Below are 12,199 nucleotides of genomic sequence, written 5' to 3' on the forward strand. Positions count from 1 at the left end.
ATCATATCATTGTGAGCAACTGGGTGGTCACAGCGGACAACATTCTCATAGAGAAAACTACTAAATCCTCAGCAACTCCATTTTGGTGGCCTACTGGTTGCCAGTTTAAATCCCATTATCAGCAGAGTGACGTCATCATTGGGCCCTTGATCGGGATCCTTAACCCCTAATTGCTCCCAAGAAATTGACTGCCCTGCTTCTTCAAAAATGTACACTGCTTCAGACAAAAAAAATGCTAAATAAGTACAATGTGTAACATACTAAATCATATCTCACAAGGTGTTTATTAAGCTATGGCACCAACTAACAAACATGCTAATCACTACAGCCCAGATAAACCCTGTTGACCTATTGGATTTTGATCAGATGACACAAACTGCAATGTTCACACAGGAAACAATACAGAAAAAATACGCAGGTTGGTCAACAGGCAGCCGAGTGGCTCCAGAATGAATGTGATGCTGAAATCCAGGCAAATGAGTCAATCTTTACATCTGAGTCCTTCAAACATGAGATAGGCATATAAGCCTTGCATTTTCCAAAACCTTTATGGTATGTGTTACAAATTCTTTAAAGCATCTCGAGCTTAAAAGTACAAAAAATCTCTTTCAGGTATCATTCATCCTGGAGTTTTCCTCTTCTCTGTCTGTTTTTTACGTCTGCTGCCATGTGATGTCTTGATGGGAGGCTGGCGCGGGCGGCTAAAGAGAAGCTGCTCCAGCAGGCAGACCTCGGCGTGCACATGGGCTTCCTGCACCCCCAGCAGGAAGGAAATCATGCCCAGCACGGACACGTAGCTCCTGGGCAGGGAGTCCTCCACCTCCGGGAAGTGATCACCGCACTGCCTGTTAAATGCAAAGGTAACATCCTCAGCACAAGGCATCAGCAGGTTTAGTCGGATTTAATGCCCATTTCGACAAAAAGGACTTTAGAATGTTTGCAAAGGTAGATAGTTCAGGTCCAGTAATTAAAAATCCAGACTTTGGTCAACCAACCAAGTATCAAAAGTCACAATCAGAGTACTCAACTGGTTGGTTGAAACAAAACTTTCTGGACCTGAACTGTCCCCATTTAGTTTGCAGTTTCTTATTTGTCATATACAGAGTGAGATTCCACAGCTCGCCCTGCGGTGTGTTGGTGCCTTCCCAGGGCTGGTTCCTGCCTCTGACCATTGTTCTTGGGATGGGCTCCGGTCCCCCCCCGTGACCCCAGTTGTGATTAAGCGGTTGCGGTGATGGATAGGTGGATGGATTCCACAGCTTTGGTTTCCTTTGTGCTGAGTATGAAGAATTTCTTGCACAGGGTACAAGTCTCATATTTATTATTGCTAGCAGGTTTCTACCATGTCCTGAAACTGGAGTCCCCCCAACCAGGATTTGTTCAGTTTGAATGATACTTACAGACAAGCTTAGAGCAACATCTTAGTCACTGCAGCTAATGTACCTCCTTCATGCTACAAACATAAATGATGCTGTTGGTCCCACCTAATCCAGTGTGCGTGAATACAAAATAAGTACAAAATAGTTCGTTTTATTTGCACCTTTTGAGAACTTTTAAAGAACCATAACGGATGGATTTTAATACCAATATAGGCCATTTTTGGATAAACCGAACACTTTTAAGACTTTTTAAGGATCAGTGTGTGTCCTGCAGCACCCAGCAGAGACTGACAGTGTCAGCAGCCAACTCTCTGACCACAGACATATTCAGCTTATTGGCCAAACACCCAAGCCAGGTTTCCCATCAGCCTCAGTTCACAGGCCGTGTCCCCCTGAGGCCACCTGGCTTGCCACTAGGGTGACTCTCTGCCCAGGATGGACTCCAGGCTTTCCCTCAGGAAGCAGCTGGGTGATGGACGGGCGAAAAAACTCAGCTCTTGAACGTGATGCCAAATTAATCTTTTCCAAAGTTGCACAGTGTGGCCCCCTGTTTCCGTGAAATCCTGCATTAATGAAAAGGTGCAGGGGCCCTGAACACAGGAGGCGTTTGTGCAGGAAGGGGAAACGTATGCAAAACCGAGGACAGGTGGCCTGGCAGACCTCTGCAGAAGGCTTGTGGACACTGGACGGCGTCCTTCGCATGGCAAGGCATGAGCGGATCCTACAAGCTGCCCACGTCGCTGGGGCTCAGGAGCCTGCTGTTTAAGTTATTTACCATGAATTATAATTTATTAACCATCCTGCCCCATTTGTTAAAAAAGAAAAAAAAAAGTTAATCTGACAAATTCTGACCTGACCACCCTATCATGGTCAGACTGACTATTTCAGGCTAAAAACCCAGCAAAACTTTAAACAAAATACAATCCAGTAAACCTTTTAAAAAAGCATATTTAGAAATATGGATTATCTTCTGAGAAGGGCATCCCACCCAGGGTGTACCTCGGCCTTACACCATATGCTGCTTGGAAGCGGCTCCAAGAACTCCCACGACCCTGACCAGGATGGGTGTTTAGAAGATGAGTGGATGGGTGGATGGATGGGTGGATAGATGGCTGGATGGATAGACAGACATTCTGACATCTCTGACCTGGGATTACAGGAACTCAGCGACGTGTGCCAGTATGTGGGGTTGGAGGGCCTGGCGATACCCTTCCTCTCCTTTACGGCGGAGCCCAGGCGCCGCTCCTGGTAGTTGGGCCCATCTCCGTCCTCCTCGCCCCACCGCAACCGGAAGCTGGAAGGTGAACCCTGCCTAGGCTCTGGGTCAGAGCCGGTGAGCTTCTGGAAGTGTGCCTGGAGTTGCTCCACCACCCCTGGGACGGGCCGAGAAAACAGACAAGGAAGAGAGGAGAGAGGTAGTAAGAAGAAAGAGAAGGAGAGAGGGGAAGAGAGCGAGCGAAAGAGGGAAAGCAAGACACCCAAATCATGACACACCTTACTAAAAACAATCTAGTTCGGTCCAAGAAGGACTGTGATTAACCCTCATAAAATTAGCAGAATTCTGGCTGGTCTGCCTTGGAAGCGTCAGTTTCTGTGCTCCGGCACTCTTAGACACTTACGTCTCCGCTTGATGACAACGGACTTATTTTTCTTGGAGGGGTACACAGGCTTCTGCGACTTCCATGACTTCCTATATCAAATACAGCACAAAATATTGGTATCGGCATTGGTCTGATTGTGTCAACATTCGACAATATGTTGACCAAGGGCTTATTAATATAAACAAAAATTTAAATGAATTTAAGTTCAGCAAAAATAGGAAATTAAATAAAAATGATCAAAAACAAATAAAACTAAACTGAATGAAAAAGGAAACAAACTAAAAAACTGATTAAAAAAATGAACTGAAATTACCTACAGCATTAGCTACTTTAAGCATAAATAACTTCAGCAGACTGATTCATATATCAAATGCATTATGGCAAAACAGGAAAACATACATGGGTTGCAGAAACATTGTGTTTATTGACATATATATCAGGAAGGACATGCATGTTAATATGCAATTCTGAAGATGGGTTGGGCATCATTAACAACCAGCAAATGAGGAAAAAAGGGTGGGACGCAGTGGGACACATAAATGCTATAGGACCACGGTGTACAAGGTAACCCATGACAACAGCCAATCAGAGCTGGCTGGGTGGGAGTAGTATCCTGTATCCCAGAAAGCAGACAGAAAGTGACAGGAAAAGCCAAGACATGGAGTGAGACGGCACAATGGAGTGAAAGTCACGCAGGGCTCACCATGCCATGGCCTGATCCTCTGTCTCCTTGGCCACAATTAGCGCCCCCTGGACAGTCTTGTACCACTTCCGAAAGCAGAAGATACTGCTGTCTAATAAAAGGATGAGATAATTGAGGTCTGACATGAGCACTTGATCTCAGACTGTACACACAGTGGGGAAAAATTGCAACAAAATCCATCCTTTCTATATAAACTCATGGAAAAGTTTTCCCATATTACACATTCCATATGATCCACATGTCTAACTGGGTGGCTGGCATGCTGTCTGAATTGGGCTGATGTAAGGAGAAGTACTGCGATGCATCTGACAGCACTTATTCATTTACAGAGTTTTGCAGATTGGGTCCTGACTAGTGAAAAACCCATTTTCCAATAAACATGTTCAAATGCCCACAGTGGTCAGAAATTACAGCAAAAACTGTTTAATACAAACCTATTTGTTTGATTTCAAATGTTTATACAAGTCTGCAGGCATTAGAAAACCTCAGTAATGCATTTTACAGTTTACCAACATAGACTTAAAATGGCTACACAAAATTTACCTTGATTTTGCTTGTTTTCATCATCAGCACTATTGGATAAACACCTGAAGTTAAAATGGGGAGAGGAGAAGCATCCTAATATTAGCAAAACACACAGATAAATCAAACAGCTGAAGACAGAACGGCCTGAACTTAAAAGAAGCGGGGAGGGATTCACCAACCACTCTTGGTGGTCATCCAGCTTAAACAGCAGTTTCAATGTGACGACAATAAGGGCCGAAGCCAAGACGTCATAGCTGAGGAGGCCGGATTTCCTGGCCCGAGGGTCATAGGTCAAGAAGGTGTCCTTTCCAATGCCAGCCTGCTGCATCACCCTGCAGGCCCAGACATGGAGTTCATCTGAGATATGCATGTAGGAAATAAAAGGGAGACTTTCAGAAATAACACCTTCTAGCAAGTTCACAGTGTACAGGTGCAAACGTCTGCCACTAAAAACAAATTACCAGGATAGAGTTACTTATAGAGACTTTGTGAATACTTATGAATCAGGGGCTGAATGTACCATACAACTCACAAGAATGCAAACATCGCAAAATAAATTAAAACATAATGAACACATTTAAACTGATCAGTAAAAACACTACGAGTGAGAAATATTCATCAATCGGGATTCAGCAATGTTCTTCAGGCTTCTTAATTCTAGTGTTAAAGGTAACAACAACCCATGTGGGCTTTCAGGCGGTCAGTCAGAGGCAGATCACGGCACAGAGTGGCCCACCGGGGAGGTTGAGTTCCATTAGGTATCGGAGACAGAGCAGGGATGGGTGGAGAGGGCAGGCTGAGGTCAGCGGGGGGAAGCGAGGCAAGCCCAAGAAGACGGCCAGCTTGTGGGCTTCCTGCTGGACCATCTTGTAGGATGGTATGGACTGTAGAGGACAAAGACTTCATCTGAGATATAATTATTATATATATAATAATTATCCTTAGAAACCATGTTGGGTCTGATGGTGCAGAACTTTTTTCCTTCTTTAGTTCAACATTCAGGTTTTTTTTATGTCACTCCTAACATGCCAAGCCAACTATAAAGGAGAATGACAGTGTCACATCACATGACCTGTCCACTCAATCTAAACCTAGTAAAAAAAAGTTTAGGAGGAGTATGACCAGAAACTGAAGGAAAAGCAGCCAATGAATGCTCAGCATATATGTGGGACCTCCTTCAGGACAGCTGGAAAAGCATCCCAGGCCACCTCATGAAACTGGCATAGAGGAGAAAGTATGGTCACCCAGTCCCTGGAGCAACTGGGGTTAATGGCCTTGCTCAATGGTGGGATCACTCTGTTGTCCCAGGGATTAGAACTGGCAACCTTCTGAGTCCCAACCCACATACTGTAAGACTCAGTCCAAATCTACAATCCAAGTCCAGTGCAAAATAAGTTAGAAAAGTGAAACCATCTGAATAAAATGAACGTCATCTAATGTGTTAATGTCACAAACAGTGGTACGGGGATCATTCTTGGTAACAGCTCAGCACTGACAGTCAGATATGCACAGAGTACTATGGTTTATCTCCTGCTACAGCCTCCAAGTTACATCTGTGTTCTGAATTTATTACTAATTATTTACTCTAAAGAACCCCTCTTAAATATTGCATTTCATTGCTTTTCATCAGGCATTTCCATTTGCACACTGTTTACATGGGAACATCCAGCTACTATTGCATATTTGGGATTATTCCAATACCCTTACCCATCTGTCTGATTACTTACTTGAGCTTCCAGTTTTCTATTTTATCTTAAAATTCTTCCTTTTCTTATATTTAAGCTATGTGTACTGTGGTATGTGGCAGTTTAATTTATGTTTTGCTGCTGTAACAAAAGAACATCCCAGTCAAGATCAATAAAGTACATTCATCCATCTGAGAGGGTCTGTGAAGTCTGCTGTCTTCGGGTTTATATTTTCTCCCATAATGCAAAGCTGTTTGTGAACTTATTAGGTATATAGCCTGTATTCATTATTATCTGATTTCTCCTGGGTAAATAAAGGTTAAATTTCAAAAACTTCAAGTGAAACAACACACAGTCAGCCATTACCTCTGCTCTGAAAATAAGGGCATCTTTGCCAAAGAGCTTCATGTCCTCTGGGAAATTCTGGTAGGCATTGATGTAGGGGATATGGCCCTGAGCTGTGAAACTGTAAACACAACACAGCCACAAGGGGGAGCCATCATTACACCTATGCCGCTTTAAAACACCGTAATCAATGTGCTGGTACAGGAGCATGCAGAATGAGATCATGCTAAACATACAGACATACTGAAGTCAATGTATGGGGGAAGTGTAGAAAGAACCTAAAAACACCCCCAGCCTGCACCCCCAGCGCACACACACCTCAGCAGGTCAGCCAGGGTGATTGCTTCCTGTAGCCACAGCAGGGACAGGTGCAGGAAGGCCAGCGTCATAGGCATGGTCATCAGATGGTGCATCCTCCTCTCTCGGGCAGAGCAGTACAAGCTGGAGTCTAGGGCTTCGGTGCACACTGAGGACAGCCTCTCCCCGTCGCTGGACCGACCTGAAAAGCCACTGCTTACACTTCACCCATTACGTTCAACTCCAATAAATTGTAGTGGCTCTGCATAGTTCCGGCTGGAACTAACTGAAAACCTTTTGCTTACAGCCCCCCGCTGTTTAACCTGTCATGCCCAGTAGGGGGCTCTAGCTCTCAGTCAAAGTTCCAAAAGCCAAAGCTAAAGTGTCTTAATTCTCTCCCTCCCCTCTATAATACTGCAGATGCCTTGGCTGGTCACTGACACCCAGTGCATGTGCTGTTCTCTGCTTAATTAGATGGGCTTTGTTTATCTCCTAACTAAGCTCATAGGAAAGATCCTTTTGGAATTGATACGTAATTTTGAAACAATTATGTAGTCCATAAAGAATGAATCTGCAGAATAAAGGATGCTAAATAGAGACCAAAGGAACACTACAAAGACCACATTCCCTCTGAACTCTGCGGGGGAGTTGCTATGATACTGACTAGCCTGGCTGTGGATTGTGACTGACCGCCATGTGTCTAATCGGGGCATCTAATACCTGAGATGGTACTGTGAGCGCCATCCATATCACTCTCAGTCTCGGCCGTAGACAAGCAGGACAAGTCACTCATGGCCAAGGATTCAGGGCAGCTGTCCGAGTCCTACAATGCATCAGGAAATGATGATGTCATGACCAAAAAAAATAGGAAATGCCAAAGAAAGAGAGCACTCGTAAGTGATACGTGCATTTTTATCCGAAGCAAAAACTAAAATACTACATGGAATACATTGGATTCAAGAAAAGGACAACTTCAAGTTAATGAATCATTTACTTTAAAAAAGGCTATATACTACACCTAATAATGCAGAATACTAGTGTAGGGCATGGCTCTTAAACACTGGTCCTGTTCCTCATACGAAGCCCTATGGCTTTCTTACATAAAGCACGACATTTCTGATTTTCTTTATTTTACAGCTGTTGTAAAATTTTAACCCTCCCTTGAGACTTGGATGAGAAAAGTAATTATATTCACACAAAGCACAAACTCACCTGCTGGGATGTCACAGAATACAAAAGTTTTGTGGTGTAGGCTTGTTTACTCTTGTGCAGGTATCCTCTCCAGAAATTGCACAAAATATCATCCTTTAACACACACAAAACTTGTGAACTAAGACTGCAGTTGGTTAAATAGAAAAGACTGGAAATGCAGTTTAACCGAATCCATTTCTGTAATTTTAAGATTTAAGAACTGCAACAAAGGGAAAGAAATGACAGGTATGCGGCAGAATTTTAGTTCCTTGGTACAGTGAAAGGATGCTATGCTGTGACAAAAATCCCCAACCAACAGTATCAGAAACACACCTTGAGTTCAGGGCGGACTCCCATCGTCAGAAGGGCCTCAGCCTGCTGCTTAAGTATGAACTGAAACCCTTCACACACCATCCAGTCCTTTCCATGCTCTGCAACAACACACACACAGCATCAGTGTTAAGTCACTAACTCAACATATAATAATGACATCAACCTCGCCTTTGGCTTTATTGTCAATGTCCTACTTATTTATTTAAAAATTAAAGAATGAAGTGCTTGAAAATGTAGCAATAAAACGCATGTGTCACTGGAATTTTAATGCGCCACCCAGTGGTAGAGCGCCAAAGCTGGTATAGCGCAGTACTACCAACACCATGATTACAGATATTGCCTCTGGAGTCTCAGTGAAGAAATAATTACTGTATTTCATAAGCATAAAAGTATTCAAAGCTAGCTTATGTTTTGATTCCACAAAAATGTCGTTTTTATACTTTAAATACGAGCCGTGTATGTACAAGCCGTGGACACGTAACTCACTCTGTTTTGCCGGCTTTTTGGCCCCATGTGAGATACTAGACATCCTGCTTCCAGTCACACAAGACGGATCTGTAACTTCGACGGTTCTCTGTCAAAACAGAAAATGAGTACATGAGCAGGCAGCAGTCCCCTCCGTCCGGCTAAGCGGGACCTTTACAGCAGAACATGGTTAAGGTCGTCTAAAAACCGAGCGCACACTTATTAGCAGAGGATTCACCTCGATCACATTGTGGCACGATTTGCAGTAATATCTTCCCTCCTCCGTGACACCCCAGTTCACCGCGGAACACTGAGAGCACGGGTCTCTGAAGAAGCCCTAAAAGTGACAAAACTGATTATAACCCAGAGTAATCATATAACATTATGCAGCGCAGGCGATTTGAAGCACTGACAATTTGATACTTCTCCACCTTTGAGCTGATACAGTTATCGTACTACTGAAGCTCGACGTAAAACAGTCACAATTAATCAAACTTACAATTAACTCTTCGTCCATTTTCCGACAAATTCTATTAAAGTTATAAACTATAGAGAAAACTCATTTCACGCGCTTATTTGTACGAATTCAACCCCCCTTCCGGTGTGTCACATGGAAATACATTCGATATGCAACCAAACAGTAGGTAGTAAATTAATAGCGTACAGAAGTCTGTACAAAAAGCATACAAAATATGTTTTATAACAGTACGTTGTACATTATTACTTCATATGCAAGGCATCTTATGGTGGTGGGATTTTAACGGAATTTATACTTGACAATGGTGAAAGTACATTTAAAATATCATGGTTTTCAGTAGTATGACGTATTGTCTAACGGGGGCGCTCAAATACTCCTTCAAAAACAGAGTGTGCAATAAATGTAATGAAAACTTTCTGTACATCGCAAGGTATTCAGTTATATCTATACATTTTTGACAAATGGATTTTTAAAAATACATTTTTCCAAATATGCGCAATATGCAGAATTCACATGCTACGTATATGTGCTGGAAAAATGAATATGTACTGTATCTCTGAACTGCCCCAAGTGTACATTTAACATAGATAAGGAATAGGTTGTGTCCTATCCCAGAATTAGCCCAGTATATGCTGAGAGGTGATGCAATGGGTACCACCAATACTACTTTTATGCATTACAGTGAAGCAGATAATTGTTATCGGCTAATAGGACACATAGTGTGATAATTTCATAACATTCTTTGAGATTTCACTACTTATAAACATCACCTTACCACAGACGTTGACCTTGAATTCTATACAATAGCTGTTTCGAATTGGTCACATTGAATAAATCTATATGTACAACTCCGCCCCCGCTAATGAAAAAAAGATTATATCATACTGAGTATTCCACTAGGGGGCAGCAGGTCAGACGGGCTAAACCAACAGCTGCAAAATCCAGTAAGAAAAAGACAGAAGAGCTGATTGCTCAACTTTAGACTGAACTTTACAGTCCAGAGTGGATGGGCCTATGTCTTTTTGTCTCTGTGTGTGGGTGTATGTGTATGTTGTGGGGATGTGAGTATGGTCTATGTGCATGGGTGCGAGGTGTGTTTGCGGGGTGTCTGTGTGGATGGTGGGGGCCTGGGTCCGGGACTTGCTGCTCCGTCCTGGGTGCGGTTGATCTCCTGGGCATGGTTGCTGGCCCCTTTCCTCAGGGTGGTGGCCCGGGGCGTGCTCGGGCCTCTCTAGGGTGGGTGGGGCTCTCTACCGAGGGCTGGTCGCACCCGGCTGCCTGGGGTCCTAGAGGCCCTGGCCTTGGCTCGTACGGGAGCGGCCGCACCCTCGTGGGGTCGGCTACCTGTTGTCTCTGGTTCTCTGGGGCTCATGCCCTTTTGGTTGCGGGGGCTGCGTCTGGGACCTCCCTCCTCCCCCGGCTGGGGCGGGGGTGCGGCTATCATTGGGACATGGGGCCCCGGCTCTTCCGGGCTCTTTGGGGGCTACAGACGTCCTGATCCTCCCGGGCCTGCCTCCGCCGACCTCTGGCTCTTGTGGGGTGTGGTTGCAGCCTCCCACCCTTGCTATTTAGTACATTCCATGTTGAAAACACACACACGTAACACACGCACACAACACACGCACACTAGCCTGCATCTCGCCTACACAGTTAAGCACACATGTACATATACTTGCACGCACCTATCTAAGCACACACTAAGATTTTGTATGCTTGTATATTGTGTTACTTTCTGCACGCTTTAATTTTGTTTATTCCTTTCTGAATCTATCCACTTTTCTTTTTCCTGTCTTTTTTTCTCCTATTCCTTCTTTTTCCTTCCCCCCCCCCCCCCCCCCCATAATCTGTCCCTCCACTTCGGCCACCTCACCCACTGTAATATTTTACATGTGTCAAAACTGAAATAAATAAATAAAATTAAAATAAAAAGAAATCGATCAACATGAGGGGCCTATGCAGAGTTTATAGAGCCCCTCATGGTAAAGCAAACATGTTTGGCACAGCAGTGCATTCAGACCATGATTCTGCTAAAGCTGCCGGACAGGACAAAGGGAGAAAAAGAAAAAACCTTTACAGAGACATTTAAAAAGTGGACGGAGGCTGTGTGCCATCTATGCCATCTATTGCTGAATTAAAAAAATTGAAATTAGCAAAATAAAAATCAAAACTGTAAATGCCTTTGCTATGGAATTTTTAAAATTGAATTTCAAAGATCCTGTTACAGAAACACCAGTTTTGTGATAAACTAATAAAATAGGATTTGATGGCATCGTGTTAGTAGTCCTGGAACCAACGTTGCTGATTGACAAAGTCTGCTAAGTTTTATTTGTTATGTCAACAATCATACACTGAGCTACTGTGTAAGGAAATGTTTCTGCACCTGCTTTCTGGGTTGCGCTCAAAGAAGTAGTGAAAATAGTGCAATAGTAGTGAAAAGAAAATCGCATAAAAGGAATAAATAAGAATAAAACTTCAGTACAATTAGAATAACAATCAAGATAAAATGACATGACCCCCCGCGACCCAGTAGGATAAGCGGTTTGGAAAATGGATGGATGGATGGATAAAATGACATGACTGCAAAATAGACGATAAAAATAGAGAGCTGTATTACAGAGGTGGACAATTCAGGTCCAGAAAGTAAAAAAAAAAGATTTTCTTTCACCCAACCAATTACTTTGGTGACTGTGACTGTTAATACCGGTTGTTTGAAAGAAAATCTTGGTTGATTTTTACTTTCTGGAGCTGGACTATACACCTCTGCCCAGTATATCAACATAGTAAAAAGATGTGCAACTGCAGTATGGTATGATAAAAGTGCGTAAATTGACTTGTTAGTGATGAACTTGTTCAGGATTGAAGCTTCTCTGTCTCTCTGTTTTGGTCTTCAGTCTGCGGAAGCGTCTCCCTGACTATGACAGCAAGAGGGGGCCATTGCTGGGGTGGAGGGCTCGTTTTTATCACTTTGTCCTTTGGTCAGCAGGGTAGAGCATTCAGCCTAATGCTGTACTCTGCACAGGGTTTTGCTGTCCCGCTTCCTACGTCTCCCAAACCAGGTGCTGATGCTCCTACTAAGGTGCTCTCCATGGTGCAGGTGTAGAGTAGACAGCTATAGATTGTTGATAGTGAATAATTGTGTGTGTTCACACCTTTTAATGGACTGGCCTCTTGCCTAGAGTGTACCCCAGCCTGGTGTC

The 12,199-nt window shown here is 43.5% G+C and overlaps 1 protein-coding gene across 1 annotated transcript; it reads right to left on the reverse strand.

Moving 5' to 3' along the window:
- Positions 1-253: 253 nt before the first annotated feature.
- Positions 254-9,138, reverse strand: LOC125729091 (TATA box-binding protein-associated factor RNA polymerase I subunit B-like). The gene is made up of 15 exons (XM_049005645.1): positions 9,024-9,138; positions 8,763-8,861; positions 8,546-8,633; positions 8,060-8,157; positions 7,748-7,840; positions 7,256-7,358; positions 6,557-6,737; positions 6,260-6,359; positions 4,945-5,092; positions 4,388-4,565; positions 4,227-4,270; positions 3,684-3,774; positions 2,999-3,069; positions 2,527-2,752; positions 254-845 (listed from the first exon to the last, which is right to left on the reverse strand). The coding sequence occupies exons 1-15, from the start codon at positions 9,039-9,041 to the stop codon at positions 620-622; spliced, it is 1,764 nt and encodes a 587-aa protein (XP_048861602.1). The 5' UTR covers positions 9,042-9,138; the 3' UTR covers positions 254-619.
- Positions 9,139-12,199: the final 3,061 nt, after the last annotated feature.

Source organism: Brienomyrus brachyistius, unplaced genomic scaffold, assembly GCF_023856365.1.
Source record: "Brienomyrus brachyistius isolate T26 unplaced genomic scaffold, BBRACH_0.4 scaffold476, whole genome shotgun sequence".
Classification (NCBI taxonomy): domain Eukaryota; kingdom Metazoa; phylum Chordata; class Actinopteri; order Osteoglossiformes; family Mormyridae; genus Brienomyrus; species Brienomyrus brachyistius.

Bases quoted from the DNA above. Each gene is read 5' to 3' on its own strand.
- LOC125729091 (XM_049005645.1), bottom strand. The intron at 6,360-6,556 runs GTGTGTGTGCGC...TTGTGTTTACAG, and splicing joins ACCCTGGCTGACCTGCTGAG to TTTCACAGCTCAGGGCCATA. The intron at 4,271-4,387 runs GTTGGTGAATCC...TTTTAACTTCAG, and splicing joins CTGGATGACCACCAAGAGTG to GTGTTTATCCAATAGTGCTG.